Below are 22,574 nucleotides of genomic sequence, written 5' to 3' on the forward strand. Positions count from 1 at the left end.
ATAGAATGCGGGATGAGATGCTTGAGATGAGGGAGACGATGAACTTCTCATTATCTATGATTCCCGGTGCTCGCCCTCCACGTCCACCTGCCCCTCCCACTAGAGATGATGCCCCTTCGACTAGTGATGATGCCCCTCCCACTTGAATTCTAGTTAGTTGAGGTTTAGATAGTTTTTGAAATATATGTGTTATTTGAAGTACGTTAATTAATGGTTTTTGTGGATTTACGATATGATTGTAGTTTGTGGATGATTGTTGTTTTGAAATGATGATTGTGGTTTTTGGTTATTGATGATTGTGGTTTTGGTTATTGATGATTGTGGTTTTGGTTAGTGATGATTGTGGTTTTTGGTTATTGGTTTATATAGGTACAAATTAATATGAAATATATAAAAAATGATTATTATTTAGTAACGGTTTTATGCATTAAAAAACTGTTACTATCATTTACTCTGTAACGGTTTAACAAAACAAAGGCCGTGAGTGAAACTTCTAAGGTATCAGTAACGGCTTTCGAAAGCCGTTACTGATAGTCATTGGAAAACAGTAACGGTTTTCACTCGGCTAATACCGTTACTGTTGTCCAACGAATATCAGTAACGGTTTTCTAAAGCCGTTACTGATATACAATACATTCAGTAACAGTTTTACCTCGGCTAGTACCGTTACTGTTGTCCAATGTCTATCAGTAACGGCTTTCGAAAGCCATTACTGATACCAGAGAAATTTATGTGACGAGCGTGTCTGTAACGAATGATAACGGTTTTATTTGTCGTTACAGATACTTATGAGTAACGGCTTTTGATGCTTTCAGTAACGGTTTTCGCCCTTACTAATACATCTTTTCTACTTAGTGACTGTTTCTCATTACCAAGCCAGATTTTTAAGAACTATATAATATAATAGACAAAACTGAAAATTGACCTTACAATAAAGGTTAGAATCTAATCTTACAACAAGATTATAACAAAGATAATGAATTGAAACTAGAACTATAGGAGAAGCAATAATTCACATCATCATGAGTCAAAAAGAAGAACCTTACACGAAAGGTTAGAATATGATAACAATATATAATGAATGGAAACTAGAATGGTAGGAGAATAAATAGTTCACATCATCATGAGCCAAAATGAAGAAGCTCAAAAAAAAAAGAAATCATCGACAATAAGAATTGTAAATACTTTAGTAATTATTAAATAATATGTATTATAAATTTAAACAAAATTAATATATAATAATATTTGATTTAAAATTATCATTAATTTAACAATTATAAATAAAAGGGTAAATATGTATAATGCTTCATTTACATTTAACAAAGTTTTAAATATCTTTCTAATACACGATTTTGTTTGAAATTGTTACTTGTACATTTATTTTTGCTTAAAACAGTTAGAAACTTTCAACGATACAAAATGAAGAACTTAACGTCAAGTATGAACAATTCTTATTCTATGGTTATGGTCGACATTTGAATTCTCTTGATAAAACCATCAATCGCTTAAGATTCTGTTAAGCTTTAAACTATAATCGAGCCTTTCGAGTTCTTTAGTTCAAGAAACAAGTTCTTGATTGTTGGGACCGGGGATGGAATTTAATACTCAAACGCAACGGACATAGAGTGAGGAAAGAATTCGAGGTTAAGAGAGAAAAAACCGAGGTGAGAAGAGAATACCACTAGAATACACCTAGCGGTCCAAGAAAAGGGGATGAGGGGCGAGAGATAATTTAGAGCACCAAGTTCCAAAAGATTCAATTCATAGCCCCAAAAAGTGGGGTAGGCATCAGCATTTAAAGAGGCTGAATTACCCAAGAGTCAGTTACAAACTTGTTACAACAACTTCCCAAAATAACAGAATTCGGTTTTAAAGAAATATAAGAAAAGATAAAAGATGAATTATTAAACAGAACATAAAGCTGGCCCAATTGTTCCATAGGACCGAGGAGGGTGCGCTTTCTTATTCGTGGATCGTAACAGATTCTAATTAGGATGTGTTTATTAGAATTGGATTAGAGCTTATTTTGACTAATAAACTTATTTCGTCTTTAAATCAAATTACATTCATTCTCACTCCTCATTCATTCTTATTAAAGCACCGTCATTTTGGTGTAAGTCTTGTCTAATCGACCAACGTGAGCATATTACGAATTTTGTATTACGGTATCATATTTTATATTTTATCATCTTTCTCATATTATTTACATTTTAGCTATATTACTATCGAACATATTCCTCTTCTTTAACATCAATATCCTTTATTGCTTAGAGATGATTTGAAGGGCACAATACAAACATACAATATCTAAATATAAAGGAGACGAATGAGTAATAATCTCATCACCGATTTAATATACAATATCGTTGTCTGAAATTGGAGCATGTGTCGTCGTTTATGAATGAAATTGAAAAGATTGTCTCAAGCAAAGCTAAAAACTTTATTCTCAATAAAACTTAGAAAAATATTATATATATATATATATATTATAAAAGAAGAATCTGTGCCTATTTTCAACACAAATTAAAAAAATTTTATAAGATTTAAATGATTTTATATATTTAAAGTATAAATTTAAATAAAAAGAAATGTATGAAAAAAAATTTTAAACAATAATAAATGTACAAGAAAGAATTAACAAAAATAAATATACAAGAATTAATTTAAAACAAAATTCTATATACTAAGATATTTCAAACTTAACTGAAAATATAGATAATATTATACCTTTTATCCCAAAATAATATAAATATATATATATATAAATAAATAAATTAAAATTATTAATCTTATTCAAAAAAGAATTATAATTTCAAAATATTTTGTTAATTTTTATCTTATAAAAAATAATTAATATAAAATGTTAGATATATATTCAAAACAAGTTTCAATTAGGTAAATATGTTATAACAAGCGGTCGGTTAGATTTGCTCAATGAACGATCGCGCACTAGGCACCTAACATTTTCCCCTTAATTTGAAAGACAAGTAGGAAAGTGACTTGGATTTTAAAAAATACTTCAATAAATGGGGGTATCATTTCTGTTCAAGTATAAATGACGAAAATTAACAACATTATTTATTTATTTATTTTTTTAAATTTTAACATTTTGTTAAGTTAAAAAAAAAAAATTCTGGTTAACTTTAGTAGATAAATATTATATTTATATATATACTTTTCTTGTAAATATTATATTATCAATTATACTATTTAATTAGCTATTTGTATTAGTATCATTAAATTGAGTTTTCATACTTCTTCTTTACATATTCAGTGTCCATTAATCGTATCATTGTATTATGCGCGCTCCAAATATATTGAATTTAAAAATATTTTTTTGTTAGTACTTCATCAATTAGTAGTGATATTTGTTTATGAACTTTGCTTTAAAAGTCAAAATTATATTTTGTATAGATCTGAATTGACGTTACAGATACATTATTAGGACCTTCAACCAATTTTATTCATGTATCTTCTTTATTTTAATGCTTTGTCATTTTCTGAAACTTCTTGTTATTTTGTAATTTAATATATATATATATATATATATATATATATATATATATATATATATATATATATATATATATATAATTTTTTTAATTTTTTTTAGCAACAATTAGTAGAAGATATTTCATGCTCAGTAGAGGACAATATATAACATTATAATATTTTTGTATTAATTCGGTGTATTTTCAATTTTTTTTAATACGATTCAAATCTAATAAATGTATAAAGATGAATGAAACATATTAAGGAATAGATAATTGTGAGAACCAACCTCAATAATTTTAATTTTCACATTTATATAAATTTATATTTGTCGTTAACTTAAGGTCTCTGAATCGAATCTCATTAATGATTATTATATATTTTTTTATTCTCCCTTAAACGTCAGAAGTTAAAATGAATGTGATGATTTTGGGTCATACTAGCCTTTTACGTTCAAAATATAAACAAATTCATATTTGTTGAATGAATTTAAAAAATAAACTCAACAATGTATGCATGTTAACCAGAAGCAACAATGAAATGTAAAAAAATTGTTCAAGAATCAATATATAGTTATTATTGTGGAAAATAACTTAGTACCAAATTAACAAATTCGTTTGAATAATAAGAAGTTAATTTAAAAAATTAAACATGAATCAACAAAAATGTTAATTTTTAAGTTTAATTGTGGTCACATAACTAGTTAATACTTTTAATTTTGTGTTCTCAAAACAAAAAATTAGTTTTACTTATTTTTGTAAAGGGATATTTTGTTCTCAAAGACAAGAAAATGGTTAATATGTAATAAAATAAAGTTAAAGAACCACCTTGTATTTTATTTACAAAGTATAAATAGATTTATTATTATATTCAAATAATTATATATTTTTGTTTCATCCCAAAATTGAATCTAAATCTCTAATCTATATATATATAATGATGCTTAATTTTTAAAGTGCCCGGATTGCCGGGTCGAGAGTTGTGGTTAATTTGGATACTTGGGTCGGATTGTGGGTTGACCCGTTTTTAAATTTAAAACGATTAAAAATAAAATTAAAAATACTAGAGGTATGTTTCGAACTTGCAACATAACCAAACAAATACAACTCTTTAAGCAACTAAGCTACAAAGACTTTATATTTTAAATTCAACACCAAATTTGATGAACGCAGAACGTTTTAACATTAATATAAATTCAATTTTTTAACTAACTAATATATAATGATGTTGAGTAAATGGATACTTGGGTCGGATTGTGGATTGACCCACCCATAAATTTAAAACGGTTAAAAATTAAATTAAAAATGTTATCCGTAATTTTTTTTCACGGTTTTTTATATTATTATTCGTGCAAATCCACGGCTAAATGCTAGTTCTTAATAATTCTTGGTTTGATTTCGGTTAATAAGTTCTTATTAATTTCAACATGGTAAGAAGTAAGAACACAATCAGAGGCAGCTATTGAGTATGATTAATACAATATTTTGAAAAAATTTATTGATGTACTTGTACTTTGATTCTTTGAGCTGCCCTAATTTAATCCATATCATAAAATCCTAAAATATAATTTATATATACTATTAAAATTCATAGTTTATTTAAATTAGTTGGTTATTTAACTCGTAAAATTGATAATTTATTGTAAAATAATATTAATTATATATTATTCTTGTATATAATTAAGTATAAAATTAATTTTAAAAGTATAATAACAAATCACACTAAAAAAAATATATACTCACAAAATTAATTACGTGAAATTTTTTTTATTTAAATAAATAATAAAAATATATATAAAAATATAAATTTAATTTTAATTTTATATATATATATATATAATTGTAAAATTAAAATTATCTATAAATTTATAAAATCGTAATAAATTAACTAATTTAAAATTTACCTAAATCAGACTAATTAATACTTCTTTAAAATTGTAAAATGATAAATTTTGAAAAGTTAAATTAATTGTGACATGATTATTATATATGTTTACTATGTTATTAGTAACTTAATAATGAAATATTGTAATTTGATTAGTATGAAAAAGTTTTTTAAAATATTTTTTTATTTTGAGTAATTACTAAAATATTTACTACACAAATATATAATTAAATAAATAATAATAATTTAAAATCAAATATTTTGATATAATAATTTTATTTTAAAATATTTAAATAAAATTAATAATTTTAATATATATATTTATGATACATTTTTAAAAGAAATTAAAATCATCTAGATGTAGATTGATAAGTAACTAACTATTTAAACATATAAATTATGAAAAATTCATTTAATTCTAAGTTCAACTTTTATGGACGAGATAGATGAAGAGCAGATAAGAGGGAAAAGTAAATTAGTTATCTGTTTTTTATTATTTTTTTAAATTATATTTGTTTACATTTTAAATTTAAAAGTTAATAAAAATTAATACTATTTTAACGATTTATTAATGAAGAGGCTAAATGAGTTAATTTTTTTATATACTTTTAAATGAATTTTTTTATAATGCATATATCTAAATGGGCTTGTTGTTATATATCGAGATTAGATTTATCTTTTCTTGAAACATATAATAAATAATAAAACAATTATATATGTATTTTAAATATATATATATATTAAAATGGTTAATCATATTAAGAATTTCAAACTATTAATATTATTTATAAATTATTAATGATTTTTCTTAATATTATGAAAATAATTTTTTTAATTTATTATTATCTTCATCGTTTTCATTCACATATCTGTCATTTTAATGATTTGTCATTTTCCAAAACTTCCTGGAACTTCTTCTTGTTTCTTTAATAATTTAATATATAAATATATATATATATATATATATATATATATATATATATATATTTATTGTGCATTTCCTGTAACTTCTTCATGTTTCTTTAATAATTTAATATATACGTATCTATTTATTTATTTTGCATTTTAAAATAATTGGTAGAAGATATTTCACGTTCATTGTACTTGTGGAGGACAAAATATAACATTAGAATATTTTTTATTATTATTAATTTAGTGTATTTTCAATTTTTAAATGCTTCAAACTAATAAATGTACGAAAATGAACTAAACATGATTAAGTAATGGATAATTGTGAGAATCAACTATGTCAATAATTTTAATTTTTACATTTATATAAATTACTATTTGTTACATGTATGTATAAAATTTGTTCTAAATAAACTCAAGAATGTATGTTAACAAGGAGCAATAATGAAATGTAAAAAATGTTCATGAATAAATATATAGTTATTATTGTTGAAATAACTTATGACCAAATTAACAAATACGATTAAATAATGAGAAGTTAATTTCAAAAATGAAAAATGAATTAGCAAAAGTGTTGATTTTGAAGTTTAATTTTGGTCATGTAACTGAATTAATATAGTTGTAATTTTGTATTGTTAAAACAAAACATTGGTATATATTACTTGTTTTGTAATTAAAGTGATATTTTTGTAAATAATTATATAATTAAGTAAATAATAATAATTTAAGATTAAATATTTTGATATAATAATTTTATTTTAAAATATTTAAATTAATTAATAATTTTAATATATATATATATATTTATTTATAATACAATTTAAAAACATATAATAAATAACAAAAACATATATATATATATATATATATATATATATATATATATATCTTAAAATGGTTAATGATATTATGAATTTCAAACAAAAATTTTATTTAAAATTATTAATGATTTTTTTAATATTATGAAAATAATTTTTTTAATTTATTATTACCTTCCACCATTTTCATTCATATATCTTCGTTATTTTAATGCTTTATCATTTTTCAAAACTTCCTGAAACTTCTTCTTGTTCTGATATATATATATATATATATATATATATATATATATATATATATATATATATATATATATATATATATATATATATATATATATATATATATATATATATATATATATATATATATATATATATATATATATTGTGCATTTCAAAATAATTGGCAGAAGATATTTCATGTTCATATTGCTTGTAGAGGACAAATATAACATTAGAATATATTTTTTATTAATTCAGTGTATTTTCAATTTTTAAATTGGATTCAAACTGAATAAATGTAGGAAGATAAAGGAAATATATTAAGGAAGGAATAATTGTGATAGTTAAGGAATAGATAATTGTGAGAACTAACAACAATAATTTTAATTTTCACATTTATATAAATTCATTTTTGTTGGCATGTATTTATAAAATTTGTCCTAAATAAACTCAAGAATGTATGTTAACAAGAAGCAACAAATTATGAAATGTAAGAAAATGTGCAAGAATCAATATATAGTTATTATTGTTGAAATAACTTAATACAAAATTAACAAATTCAATGAGAAGTTAATTTAAAAAATAAAAAATGAATCAACAAAGGTGTTCGTTTTTTAGTTTAATTTTGGTCACATAACTAAAATTCTAGTTATAATTTTGTATTGTCAAAACAAAACATTGATATTACTTATTTTTGTATAAAGATATTTTATTCTTAAAAAAAAAATGTTTAATTTGTAATAAAGTAAAGTTAAAGAACCACCTTGTATTTTATTTAAATAGTATAATTAAATATAATTATATATTATTCTTATGTATATATATAGTTAAATATAAAATTAATTAAAAGTATAATAAACAATTCACATTAAAAAAATATATAATATATTCACAAAATTAATTACACAAATTTATTTAAATAAATAATAATATTTTTATAAATTCAATTTTTTTTATGTAAAATCTTAAAATTAAAATCATTTATAAATTCGTAAATTCATAAAAATTCCAATTATAAATTCAAAATCATAATATTTTAAAATTAACTAAATCAGACTAGTAAGTTCTTTCAAATTGTAAAAATTATTAAGATTTTTAGAATTAAATTAAGACACGGTTATTATATTTATTATATTATTAGTAACTTAATAAAGAAATATTATAATTTGATTGAGCATGAAAAAGTTTTTCATTTTCATTCGAGAAAACAAGCGATAACTTGCTTTAACAAATTGTGAAATCTAACTATATATTTTCTTATGAGCGGGTCGGTTGTATAAGGGATTCGATTTTCGGCGTGAAATGAGAGTTATTGGAGGTGTTATTAGCTGATATAACAGTTTTGTAGATTGGGATTTGGAATATGCAGGAGTCAAATTGGGTTAGATACACTAAAGTGAGATCCACATGCATTGCACTTGCTAGAAATAGTATGTTATTATTATTATGCTCACATGAAAAATGCTTAGACAAACATAAAAAAAAGTAAAAGTAGTGGCTAGTGATCAAGAAGGTGAAAGAAAATAAATAAATAAAATAAACCCACTATGTTGATTCTCCCAATAAGAATCTGTGAAGATATATTTTAGAAAGTTCAATTAAAGAATTGAATTGAAGCCACGACATCCCTGGTCTTAGACTGTGATATGAATATAATAATTTGAATTCATTGACTCAACCTTTTTTTTTAATTCTACACTTGGCATTGAAGAGCAACTAATACATTATAATATTGACTGATCTATGAGAACAACTTTTTTTCTTTTTTTTTTATTAAATTAGAAGTGAACTAGCATAAACACTTTAACGCCATGTCTCCACTTAAACTCTAAGTGTTCCAGATATAATCGAATTCGTGACATTTTGATTTCTTAAACCGACTTTAATCCTTTGGACTTGGTGGTGGTTATATGAAAATAACTTTCAAATGAATTAAAACTAGAAAAAGTGATTGTTTTATCTTGAACATCATTTTGTGAAAATTAATCATCGCATAATTAACTCAGTACTAACAGTGACAAGACTACAAGGAATATTCCTAATAGACCAAATACCGTAGAAGAATTGTGGCTGTGAGAAACATATTTATTAGGTTTTTCGGTAACATTTCACTTTCCCTGATGAACTATTTATGGTTCAAGAGTAATGCCGATTGGAGCCACTTGTATAACAACAATGTTTCAGTTTTCCTAATTTTATTTAGTTAATGAAAAGACAAAAAAAAAAAAAAATCAATTCATTTAAACCAAAAGATTCCTCAGAATATTTGTCATTGTAAGTGCTCTATATATGCTCTGTTGATGCTAGAAATACAAACATGGAGATCAAATATTTTTCTAAACTTTCTATCTTTTTCTGCATACTCAACATACTCTCTCTCTCTCTCTCTCTCTCTCTCTCTCTCTAGTTCATCTCTCTCCTCCATTACCAATTCTTCAAGCTATCCTCTCCACTAAGCTTCCCCATTGAAAGGGTGAAGTAGATCAGCAATATAGATCCCATACTTGACCTGTCATAAGTATTAATTAATTAATTAGTTACCAACTCGATACTATTAAAATTTGGTAAAATATGAACATAACATTTAACATACAAGGATGCAAAGAAGAGAAGAATTCTCCTTGGATCAATGATCCAAGAACGCTTAAAACTTGATCTCCGGCCAACTAATCTGCTTTCTGCAGTGGTGGGGCTGCTGCTGCCAATTTTTCCGGTAACAATGGTGATCTGATGATGTTGATGATGATGCTCTGTGGTCCCCATTGGATTTGGCTTTCCTAGCGTGCTTACACCACCTAAATTAAAAAAGCACCGTAAAAAAAGTACCCTGTTTTCTAAAACATTCTGCAAATAGTCCCCAAAAGTGAATAGTAACAAAAGGGGAAATACAACTCTGTTTTTGGAAGTCATAGTAATTTTACCTCTTGGCGAAGATGGGTTGTCCTTTTCGTTAGTTGCAGTTGAATTGGTCTTCATCTCCCCAACTGATCTCCCTTGCCATTTTCTTGAAAGATTTCTCTGCAACTTAACAAAATGGGAATTGATTCATAGTGAACGAAGTAATCAATTGATGTGATTCTTGAAATAAAAAATGAAAACCCAGAAAGATGAAAAGAAATCGTACTGTGATTCTTGAATTTGTAGACATATCTTTATCGGTAAGTTGATAGAATGGTTCCATATCAAGAACGAAGCTGTTTGTTTCCTCCAAAAGTGTGATGTTCTGAATACCCTTTTTGTCCAATTCATATCCTTCCTCCCCTGATGAAGTCAGAACAGAGGAACCCATACCTTCTCCCTGTCATAGAATGAACCAATCCCAATGAAACAGTATTGTATAAAAATCCAAAAGAGTCAGAAAACAGATACATACCGACATAGGATTTTCCGCCATTTTTCTATGTAACCCTGAATTCTCTCAAAACCTAATGGGAAAATTCACAATTCCTCCACCTGTTTGTTCGTTGACGAAGATGAATAAAGAAATGGGTTAAAAGTTAAAAATGGAATCATTCATTAAAGAAGCAACTGATCTACTTTCTATGAATACGTACACTGAATGAATTACAGATAAGTATGAATCCTGATCGAAGAAGAAGATAAAGGAAGCCTGGGTTTTGGAAAAACGAATAAAAAGAGAGGAAGGAGGGAGGATCAAGCCATGAATGTGAGGATACAATTACAGATAAAGAAATGAGAGAAGAAGAGTGGGCGTTTCTTATAAGGCCGTCTACTGTTCTGACCTGTTCCGTGTATTTCTTTTTTTTCTATCCTTTACAATTTTGTATTATCTTTTTCTTTTAGGGATTTAGTTTGATGCATTTTATGCACTAATTATTTATGTATCTTATAAGTATGTTTCATTCAACTTATTTATTGTACACATTTATACATAACCTTGATATATTCATATAGTAATAAAATAATATTATCTTTGGATGTTAGTTAAAGAATGTGAAAATTCAAAACTAGAGGATTGAACACAACTGATTCGAAACTACCGACATAAAGTCAATGATATATAACTATTTGGACGAATCTAAGCACAACACACAACACGACCCATTCTAAATACTGTGTCTATTGATGAATGTGAGAAACCGGTTGAGGTCCAACTTGACCAATTCTAAGTTAATTCTAAGTTGTTGACGATGACGTAAATTTGACTTAAAAAACTCAATCTCATGTATTCTTATACTTTGTCTTGCCAAATTTAAGGTGTGTCTGCCTAGTGTCTATGTTAGATCTCATAAATATACCAAAAAATGCATGTGAATATTTTTTTTTATTGAGATAGTAAAACATATATTAAATTATAATTTTCATGACAAATTGGGCAAATATATTTGGTTGTGTAAATGAATGTCCAACCAAAAGATATGTTAAAGCACAAGTATTGTGCTCTTCATCTATTTTACTTATGGACTCTTGTTTTATTTTTGTTTTTGTTATTGTTAAAACTATATAATTTTAAAAAATATATATGTGGATAATAACCAACATTTAAGGGTCACACAAAAAGTTATAATTTTAATGTGAAATGGGACCAAAATATTTTGTTGTGTAAAAGGATAAGAACTTGAGGATGAGTGATCAAGATAATTGAGGTTGTTAATATAGAAAGTAAATAATACCTATATTATTGAAGCTTGTGAAAAATGTGAGAAGTTCTCACGTAACAAATCAAATCTGGAGCAACGTATTTATTAAAAAAAAAAATATCTGGAGCAACGTAAATGAACTCATTTTTTAAAATGTTAATGTTAGCTAAAGTCAAATCAAAAGGATAACCACTAATTTATTTGAAATGATATAACTTTGATTTTTTTTTTCATATAATATTAGTCACTATTTGATTTTTTGTAAGAAAAAGTACAACAAATTAATATATATTTTTAAATGTTAACATATATAAAAAGAGTATTATATTTATTTAATTGGTTAAGAGTGTCAAATTATTTATATACTAAAAATATTTTGTTATTGTATTTTATAACTTAGACAAAATATTATATATATATATATATAATATATAATATTTTGTTTGTTTTTAATATTAAAATTATATTTAAAAGTTGTATTTGGTAAGTTTAAATAGTTAATAAAAATACATTAAGTTAAAATATCAAATATATATTATAATAATTATTATTATTACGGAATATTTAAATTTTCAAAATTGTCCCTTAAGTATCAGTTAAGAGATAAATCAAGAATATAGATTAGATTTTCCCAAAAAAAAGTATATAGATTAGTTAATGTTTCAATTGGTATTCTTGATTAATAATGTGAATAAATATAAAAGATGACTAATCTTGTTTAAAATTTATCTCTCTATATATATGATAATTTGGAATCTAGTCTAACTCCTCTCCTCCCCAATTCCTCTACTTCTATCCTATTATTTTATTTATTTATTTAAATGTTTTGTATTAATTAAATGAGCCTAACCCCTCTCATTTATGACTTAGAATATATAGTAACATTTATATAAGACATATTAATCCTCCCCTAGTCGAATTTTATATCACGGATCTTCAACAAGCAAGAGAATTCATCGTGATAAATTGAGTAAAATATGTTAAAAACTTCCTTGAAAGATATATATTTAAGCAAAATAAAGAAAGGCTGAAACAACTAAGTTTCTATATGGAAATGAAAGATTATTATGATGGTAACGACCAATAACATTCCAAAGACATGCATTACTTTTTAAAGGAAGAAATCAAAAACTTCCCATAAAGAGTAAGATGTATTTTTTTCAATATATTAGATGTATTTTTTCAAAATATCCAATATATATTTAAACGGTCAATATTCATTATAAAACAATACGAATTACATCACCTTCTCACCTTCATTTGCATCCAGTGTCAGGGATGATATTTGAAGGGTATGCATGACTTAGATTCATTAATTATGTGATACATCATACATGGATGCATTTATAGCTGATCGAACAATTTGAATTGATGCAAGGATCTGAATTATTGGGTAATTATCTCAATTATTTTATTTTACTCTTTTTTTTAACTTGAAATGAGATATACTTTGAATGATCATCAGTTATTCAATAATTATCATTTACAACAATATTGTATAAGATATCTAAAATTCATTCCTAAAATATGTTGGTAAGGGCATTGCTCTTATTAATTCGTAATAATTAATCTCTTTATTTGTAGTCATGTTTCTCTCTTATTTTATTGTGCTTGTTTCTTATCATCTTTGTATTGTTCAACTTAAACTATTATTTTAACATTTTCTAAGATTGATTCGGGAAAGCTGACGAAGTCGATGTTTGAGCGACATGCTTTTTTTTCTTATTTATATGTTAGTAACTTTTATATTTTATTTTCTAATGTCGTATTTGTGTGACGTGCATGTTTAATCAAACAACTTTTTATTTAGGTACCATTTAAAAAATTTAATGAGGGGATAAGAGATTAATTAGATTAAATCCAAATACCTCTTTCAAACAAGGCCAATATTTTTTAAAAGGTGGAAATTAACTAGTCTTATGTTTTCTAATCGCTTTTATAAAACTACCTCTTACTATAAAAATAAATTAAGTGGCAGTATTCTGAAGAATAATTATGTACATTTTCTTTATTAAATTATTGGTCATGCATGTGCTAGAGTGGTAGCCGGTAGGCTATCATAGTCTTATAGTTTAAAATATTCTAATATAATTTAAGCAAAGAGAGCTACAATTTTCAGCAGACGATTTTTTTTGGCTAAAAAATTAAAAAAAATATGTATGCTTATGGGCTATTTATGTCCATATAATTAATGTAATCATAATATCATTTGCTTAATTAAATGTGAGAGTGGGACTAGGCGACGGCCAAAGGGCGGCAAAGTTGAGAGGCGGCGGGGACATCAACGGCGCCGGATTCTACACGTGTATGATACGACCGACACAAAGTGACCATCTTACTTAGGGTTAGGGCCCTCATGTCTTTAATCTTTATAGCTTTGCCTAATTATCAATAATAATATTCAGTGTAACTTAAGTAGAGGACATTTTAAAAAAAAAGAAAAAAATTACAAAATGAGGTACTAAATCACATTAAATGCACTCGAAATAAATTAAATAAAACTAAGGATAATAAGAAAAAAACATTGAACCAAAAAATAAACATCAATAAAAAAAATTAATTCTCGAGAAATCATTTAAACATTGGTTGTAAATTAAAATCCCGACTTATATTTTCAGTTTTTCTTTGAGGATTTGTTCATCACCATCTATAACTTGTGCATCTTAAATCGTTGGCATTTGCCACACAAACCTAATGGATGATTTGGACAGTTTCCATTTGGATGAAAATACTGTTTTGGTCACATTTTTTTTAACGACGGTTTTCTATCGATTTTCTCTCTCGGTACTCTTGGAATGTATATTTAAAGTCAATTATATATCTCAAAAACTACATTTTGAACAAGATTGTTCTCTTGGAGCCGTCTCTTTGAAGTATTGGAGTCCAAGTCTCATGAGAATGGAGTCGTTGTGCCAAATATAGTAACCAAGCGACAAAGTCAATGTATGTTGGTATGGAAACGGTGTAATAAATTGTTGTTGTATGTCAACAATTTCGCTATCGTGTTTGTGTTTTAATGTACGCCATTCTTCATTTTCATTCAATTTTATCAATTATTTCTCTTCGAAACCATTTACTTATTTACTTTGATTATGTTATGTATGCCAAACATTTGTCATATGTGTAGTCAAATATCAAAGTTTGACAATATTGTATATATACTACTTAATGCCAATGGAAGGATGCAACTCTAAATTTCGTGAAATACCAATTTTCCTCAATCTTGATTGGATGTCACCTTTCTAGAGCATGCTTTTCTGAAAAGATGAAATCGTTAAAATAGTTTATTTAAAAAAAAAATTAGAATTATGATGGAAAAACTCAGCAAAATAATTAATTAAAAATTATAACATTAATTGTCATAGATTACAATGAAGCAAAATAACATAGAGAAAAATGGCGATGGAAGCAATAGCAACGCCTAACGACAAATTTATGTTTATTTTGATATTTAGCGACATGAACATGAACAACAACAATAATATTTCTCGTCACTATTGTTCTCTTTTAATTATTAATCTAATATATTTGGTCCAATAGTTACGAATAAAGAAATCGTCACTAATTATTTTTTATTAACCTCTTTCATGCTCTCTTCCTAATCTTAATCACATAATGTGTCAACATGAGTCTTTGATCCTCTTTTCGATTAGTTGGAGTATTGGAGAATATAATAGCTAGTCCATTCGTTAAAAATTACCTAATCTCGAAAACCTACCATCATCTTTTTCTCTCAAAGATTTTGGTAAGTTTGGAGTGTTTAGTGGGAAATTATATGATTAAAGTTACATCATATCATGAATCCTCAATAATCCTTGAGTAAATTCAATGATTAGATTGAAACTTTCATATTTATTAAAATTAACTGAAAGACAATTACAATCAATCTGATGAGCAAAATTAGGTAAGTATTTTTTTTATATTTATCTAATTGATTAAACTAACCGCCTTAATTGGTCCTTGACTCCCTTTAAGGATAGTTCCCAAAGTAATCTTGTTTGATGTTAATTTTCCCAAACAAACCTAGTTTGTTCATTCAATCCCAAACTATCCTAATTTACTATTCAAACTCAGTTTTTTTTATTTATTTATTCCTTTTATTATATTTAATAAATAATTAATAAATTTAAAAACGCGAATATTTAATTATTATATTGTTATGGTTAAAATATTTTAAATTTATTAGTATCCAACATTTATTTATTAAAATTATTTAATATTTATTACACTATATAAATAATAATTGAAATGTAAATATATATATATATATATATATTAAAATACAAATAATCAAATTTATAAAAAATAATTATATTTAAATTATATATCAAAAATATAAATAATTTAATTTATAATATATATCCAAATATAAATAATTTAGTTTATATAAATAATAATTTAAAATATATATCAAAATATAAAATTTATATATAATAAATTTTAAATGTAAAATAAATAAATAAATAAATAAATAAATAAAACTGAGTTTGAATAATAAACTAGGTTAGTTTAGAAATAAATGAACGAACTAAAGTTTTGGGAAAGTAAACGCCTTATTTTGAGAAATCGTTCCTACTTTTAATTGTCTATTCAGACCATGTTAATCATGTACATAATATAATTGAGTTGCGATGATTATTAAATTTGCTTGACTGACACGTTACTGAATTGTGTTTGGTGGTCCTTGCATAAAGTAACATGATATAAATTGGGACTCATATATATTTTAATAAACACAGTTTAGACGTTTTAACTTTTATTAACTTTTATTTATATTAACAAAACGATCTATATAGGGGTTAGACTATGTTTAAAATCCAGTCAATTTTTATTTTATTTACTAAATCTTTGTGTATTTCAATATTTTAAAAATAATATTAATATTATGTTTGTTGTCGTCTAAATCATTTTTAAGATAAATTTTATATATATATTAATCTGGATTCAATTCTCCCCAAATATTACATTAATTTTTAAATATTTTTTACATTAAGTTAAGTAGTTCAAACGCACTGTAATTTTAATTTCTAACTCGATCTGTTATTGGATATAGTCCATTGATGTCTCGATCTATTAGAGTTAACTCATTTCATTGCTAAATTATGTTGGTTCCAATTCCTTAGTGAGTAATGAACACCAATCTATAATGTCTTTTTCAGTTCTATGGTTTGAAAATATCAGATTTGCTTTGTCAATCTAAGTCTTTCATGCTTACACACAAAAAACAGTTAAATTATATTAAATTGTATTAGTTAATTATTACAAGATGAATTAATCATTAAGTATAAGAAAATAGAAAATAGATCCAACTAACAATTATTTGAAGAGAATGATGAGTCGAACAAATAGCCAAATACATTAATATATTTTATTATATATGCATAAAATAAATCAAGGCAGCTGGGCTTGTGACACATAAATACATAAACACATAAATACATAAATATATATATATATATATATATATATATATATATATATATATATATATATATATATATATATATTATAATATTGAAAAGTAAAGTTGCATTATTCAAGGAGTAATGATTATAAAAAAGTTTGTCAACAATGATCAAACTAAAATATGAAATCAATAACTAGAATCAAACAATGTAGAAACCACAATTACTGATCTGATCCGATCCAAAACAACACGAAAAATTTAGGATATAATCATGTATTTTTGAGTTTGAGTTAAAATCAGGTCGATTCATTTAACCTAATTAATAATTAGATTAGAATCAAGTCGATATCAAATGACCTAAAATAGACCGGTTAATCCGTTTACATCCTTCACTCACTCATTTTATTTTGTAGGGTATTTTATAAATGAGTTTGTGATTTAACTTCATTGTTCTTTTGTATTGATGTAATTTTAATCTTAAATAGAAAGACGTGATATTAATTAAATCGGGTTAAGTTCGAGTTGAATCAGGTTAATCGAGTCAGATTCAGGTTATTGATTTTTGACCAAAACTACTAAACATGCCAGATTCTAGTTAATATCACTCAACTCCGAACCTGCCAATCAAAACTCGAACCTGACCTAAATTGTCACCCTACCATTATACTTGTAAAAACAATTACTCGAATAAATCTCATTCCCAAGCACGTATCATTTTTCTTTTTGTTGGTTTTTCATTACGCCGCTAATTTGGAAACAAAACTAATGGTTTTTAGTTACGCCTTTAATTTGGAGACAAAATGTTAGGATTTGTATCTCCCAAATCCGACCAGCTTGAAACAATCTGTAAAATTGCAAGAAAGAAGAACACAATAAGACACAGATTTATAGTGGTTCACTCAAATTGAGCTACATCCATCTTCAGCCACCACCAGATTTACTCCATAGAAGAAGAAGGAATACAAAGTTTTTGCCTCACACTTTATCTCTCTAGAATTATTTCTCTACATTGTAAACCCTTAATAATTACATATTTATAGGGTAAACATTCAGGTAATAACCTAAATAATTCTTGGTCAGGCCCAAGCCCAGAACCAAATACAAACCCAATAAACTCTAATTAACACTTGTAGAGTTTATTATAAGTGTAGACTCCATAACTCAACAATCTCCCACTTGGAGATTAACTTCATCATCTCTCGATCGGTGGCGACTTTCCACTTGGTGTTTTAATGAAGAAGACCAACTAAAGTTGCACACAACTTCAGTTTCTCATTTGTCACAACTTTCGTCAACATATCAGCTGGATTCTCACTCTCGGGAATCTTCTCAAGAGCTAATACTCCATCTTCTAAAGCTGACCGGATGAAATGATAACGAACCTGTATATGCTTCGTCCTGCCATGATAAATATGATTCTTTTCCAAATGAATGGCACTCTAACTATCGCATCGCAACACACTTCCCTCGTAGTCTTGACCTAATTCTCGCAAAAGGGTTGTAACCACATCATCTCCTTAGCAACCTCTGTCACAGCAACATACTCTGCCTTACAACTAGAAAGAGCAACAATCTTCTGCAATTTTGAAACCCAACTGATTGCAGTACCTCCTAGAGTATAAATGTACCCTGTTGTGCTCCTACTATCAACATCACCACCATTGTCAGCATCAACATATCCTTTCAAACCCATATTAAACTTTTGAAAACATAAAGCGAGACCCGTACTTCCTCTTAAGTATCGTAGTATCCACTTTACTGCTTCCTAATGTTGTCTACCTGGGTTGCTCATAAACTTGCTAATAACTCCCACTGCATGTGCTATGTCTGGTCTTGTGCAAACCATCGCATACATAATACAACCAATGGCAGAGGCATACAGAATAGTGGCCATGCAATTTTTCTTCTCCTCTGTTGAAGGCGAGTGATCTTTAGATAGTCTGAAGTGACTAGCTAAGGGGGTAGTAACTGGTTTTGCATCATACAAGTTGAACCCGCTAAGAACTTTCTTCACATATTTTTCTTGTGAAAGCTTGAGAACTTCTTCATCCCTGAAAATTCTCATTCCAAGGATTTGTTTAGCAGTACCCAAATCCTTTATTGCAAACTTTTCAGACAACTCTTTCTTGAGCTTGTTAATCTCATACAAACTTGCTCCAGCAATCAACATGTCATAAACATAGAGGAGCAGAATAATGTACGATTTATCAAACCTCTTAATATAGTAGCAATGACCAGCTTCACACCTTAGAAAATTGTTACTTTTCATGAAACTATCGAATTTCTTGTACCATTTCCTTGGAGCCTGTTTCAAACCATACAGACTCTTTTGAAGTTTACACACAAGCTCATCTTTTCTTTTGATTTCATATCCTTCTGGTTGTTGCATATAAATCTCTTCATCTAAATTACCATGAAGAAAAGCAGTTTTAACATCCATTTGTTGAAGATGAAGGTCTTTTTTCACAACCAAACTCAAAACAGTTCTAATTGTCATCAATTTAACTACTGGAGAGAAGATCTCATTGTAGTCAATACCTTCTTTCTGTTGAAATCCTTTCACAACCAATCTTGCCTTGTACCTCATGGTTTTATCATGTTCTTCTTTAATCCTGAAAATCCATTTGTTGTGAAGTGCTTTCTTTCCCTTTGGTATCTCAGTGAGCTCCCAAGTCTAATTCAACATCAAAGAGTCCATCTCATCTTTCATAGCAGACTCCCATTTAATCGATTCATCAGATTGTATTGCTTCCTCATAGCATTCAGGTTCACCTCTATTTGTCAACAATATATAGTTCAGAGATGGAGACCACCTCTCGACTGATTTTCGATTCCTTGATGATCTTCTCAACTGTATAACCGGTGTTTGCTGATTTGCCTCTAGGGCCACGTTCTCAATGATTTCATCTTCAACAACACATTGTTCTTCTTCGACAACCGGTATATATTCAGCTGAAAATTCTCTCAAATCGACTGTACGAGTCTCTTCCAACTTGGAATCACCATCTGATGTCTTCCCAACACAATGTTTGTAGAGAACCTGTTCATTGAAGATAACATTTCTGCTACGAATGATCTTCCGATTTTGATTATCCCCAAAACGATAACCAAACTCGATATCACCATAACCAATAAAAAAACATTTATTAGACTTTGGATCAAGCTTGCTCCCATCACATTCATTAATATGAACATATGATAAACAACCAAACACTTTCAAATAAGAAAGATTTACCTTTTTATTGCTACAGGCTTCTTCAGGATTTCTGAATTCAAGAGGAACAGAGGGTTCCCTATTTTTGAAATAGGCAGCAGTATTTATAGCTTCTGCCCAGAAGGTTTTAGGTATCCCTACATGCAATCTCATGCTTCTAGCACGCTCGTTCAATATTCGATTCATTCGTTCAGCTACTCCATTCTCTTGAGGCGTTCGGGGAACAATCTTCACCATACTGATCCCATTCACAACACAATACTCTTTGAAATCTGAATTGATATATTCACCTCAGTTGTCGGATCTCAAGCACTTAACTTTCTGATTTGTTTAATTTTCAACCAAAGCCTTCCATTTCTTGAAAATAGTAAATACTTCAGACTTGTGCTTCATAAAATATACCCATACCTTTCTTGTCAAATCATCTATAAACGTCACATAGTATTGTGATCCGCCAATAGAAGAAACAAGTGCAGGTCCCCACACATTAGTGTGTACCAACTCTAGCCTTTCTTTCTTGAGCTCCTTCCCAATCTTTAAGAAACTCACCTGATTCTGTTTTACAAGAATGAAGTTTTCACATAACTGATATTCAACAGACTTCAGTTCTAGAATCTGTCCATTCTTCAAAAGAAATTTCATCCATTTTTCGCTCATATGGCCCAACCTGCAATGCCACAGCTCATTGTTCTTCGAGTCATCAACTACAGCAGCAACTGTTTCTCTACAAGTTGAAGTCGTGTATAACATTTCAGTTTTGCGACCTCGAGCAACAACTATTGCTCCTTTAGTCACCTTCCATGCACCATTTCCAAAACTGAAATTGTGACCTTCTTCATCAAATTGTGTAACAGAAATCAAATTGCGCATTAAACCTGGAATGTGTCTCACATTATTAATCTTCCAAATAGAACCATTAGCCATCTTCAATTTGATGTCCCCCATGCCAACAATATCCAATGGCTCACCATCTACGAGATAAACTTTCCCATAGTTTTCAACCACATAATTCTCCATTAATTCTTTGTGGGCAGTGGTGTGGAAAGACGCTCCCAAGTCCAAAACCCATGAATCTATCGGGCTATCAACAGAAAGAAGTAACACATCAGTGAGAGTTTCTATAACAACGTTGGCTGCATCATTTTTATCATCACTGTTTCTCTTCGGTGCTTTGTAGTTCCTCTTCAAATGACCCTGTTTACCACAATTCCAGCACTCAAATGTCCACCCAGACTTGGACTGACTCCTCTTGCTCTTCGACATAGATCTTCTCTTACCTCGGTTGAAATTTATATCATTACCTCTGCCCATGTTTTTCACATTCAGAGCAGAACCTTTGAACGTTTCACCAAAATTAATTTTACGAACCTCTTCGGCAAGAATACGATCTCTAACTTCAACAAATTTCAGTTTAGCATTTCTAACTGAATTACTAATTGCTGCCCTCATAGGTTCCCAACTATTTGGTAGAGATGCTAACAAAATCAGGGCACTAACTTCATCCCCATAATCAATCTCAACAGATAGCAATTGATTCACAATTGTATTGAATTTATTCGAATGAGTAGTGACAGAAGTACCATCAACCATTCTTAAGTAAAAGAGTCTTTTTATTAAGTGTACCTTGTTGTTAGCAGATGGTTTGTCATACATATCAGAAAGAGCTTTCATTAGACCCATGGTGGTCTTCTTCTTTGCTACATTGTGTGCAACTATCTTAACTAGCGTCAATCGGACAACTCCCAAAATCTGTCTATTAAGGAGTTTTCATTCAGCTTCATCCATCTTCTCTGGTTTATCACTCAAAGGAACATGAGGCTTCTTTCCATAGAGATAATCTTTAATCTGCATTCTCTAGAAGGCATAATGTGTCCCATCAAATCTTCCAATCCCATGTACTATACTGTTCTCACTTGCCATTGTTTCCAATGCTCAGATCTAGCCTAACTACTCTTATACCAGTTGTTAGGATTTGTATCTCCCAAATCCGACCAGCTTGAAGCAAACTGTAAAAATGCACGAAA

At 27.5% G+C, this 22,574-nt stretch overlaps 1 protein-coding gene across 2 annotated transcripts; it reads right to left on the reverse strand.

Moving 5' to 3' along the window:
- Positions 1 to 9,540: 9,540 nt before the first annotated feature.
- Positions 9,541 to 11,041, reverse strand: LOC124921990. Of its 2 annotated transcripts, none has more exons than XM_047462702.1 (6): positions 10,883 to 11,041; positions 10,702 to 10,781; positions 10,453 to 10,626; positions 10,250 to 10,346; positions 9,922 to 10,123; positions 9,541 to 9,837 (listed from the first exon to the last, which is right to left on the reverse strand). In XM_047462702.1, exons 2-6 carry the CDS (start codon positions 10,720 to 10,722, stop codon positions 9,753 to 9,755), a joined length of 579 nt encoding a protein of 192 aa, XP_047318658.1. In that variant the 5' UTR covers positions 10,723 to 10,781; positions 10,883 to 11,041; the 3' UTR covers positions 9,541 to 9,752. The 2 variants fall into 2 exon arrangements, with proteins under 2 accessions (XP_047318658.1, XP_047318657.1); XM_047462701.1 differs by having other exon boundaries at positions 10,250 to 10,352.
- Positions 11,042 to 22,574: the final 11,533 nt, after the last annotated feature.

The sequence above is a fragment of the Impatiens glandulifera genome, chromosome 1, assembly GCF_907164915.1.
Source record: "Impatiens glandulifera chromosome 1, dImpGla2.1, whole genome shotgun sequence".
Classification (NCBI taxonomy): Eukaryota; Viridiplantae; Streptophyta; class Magnoliopsida; order Ericales; family Balsaminaceae; genus Impatiens; species Impatiens glandulifera.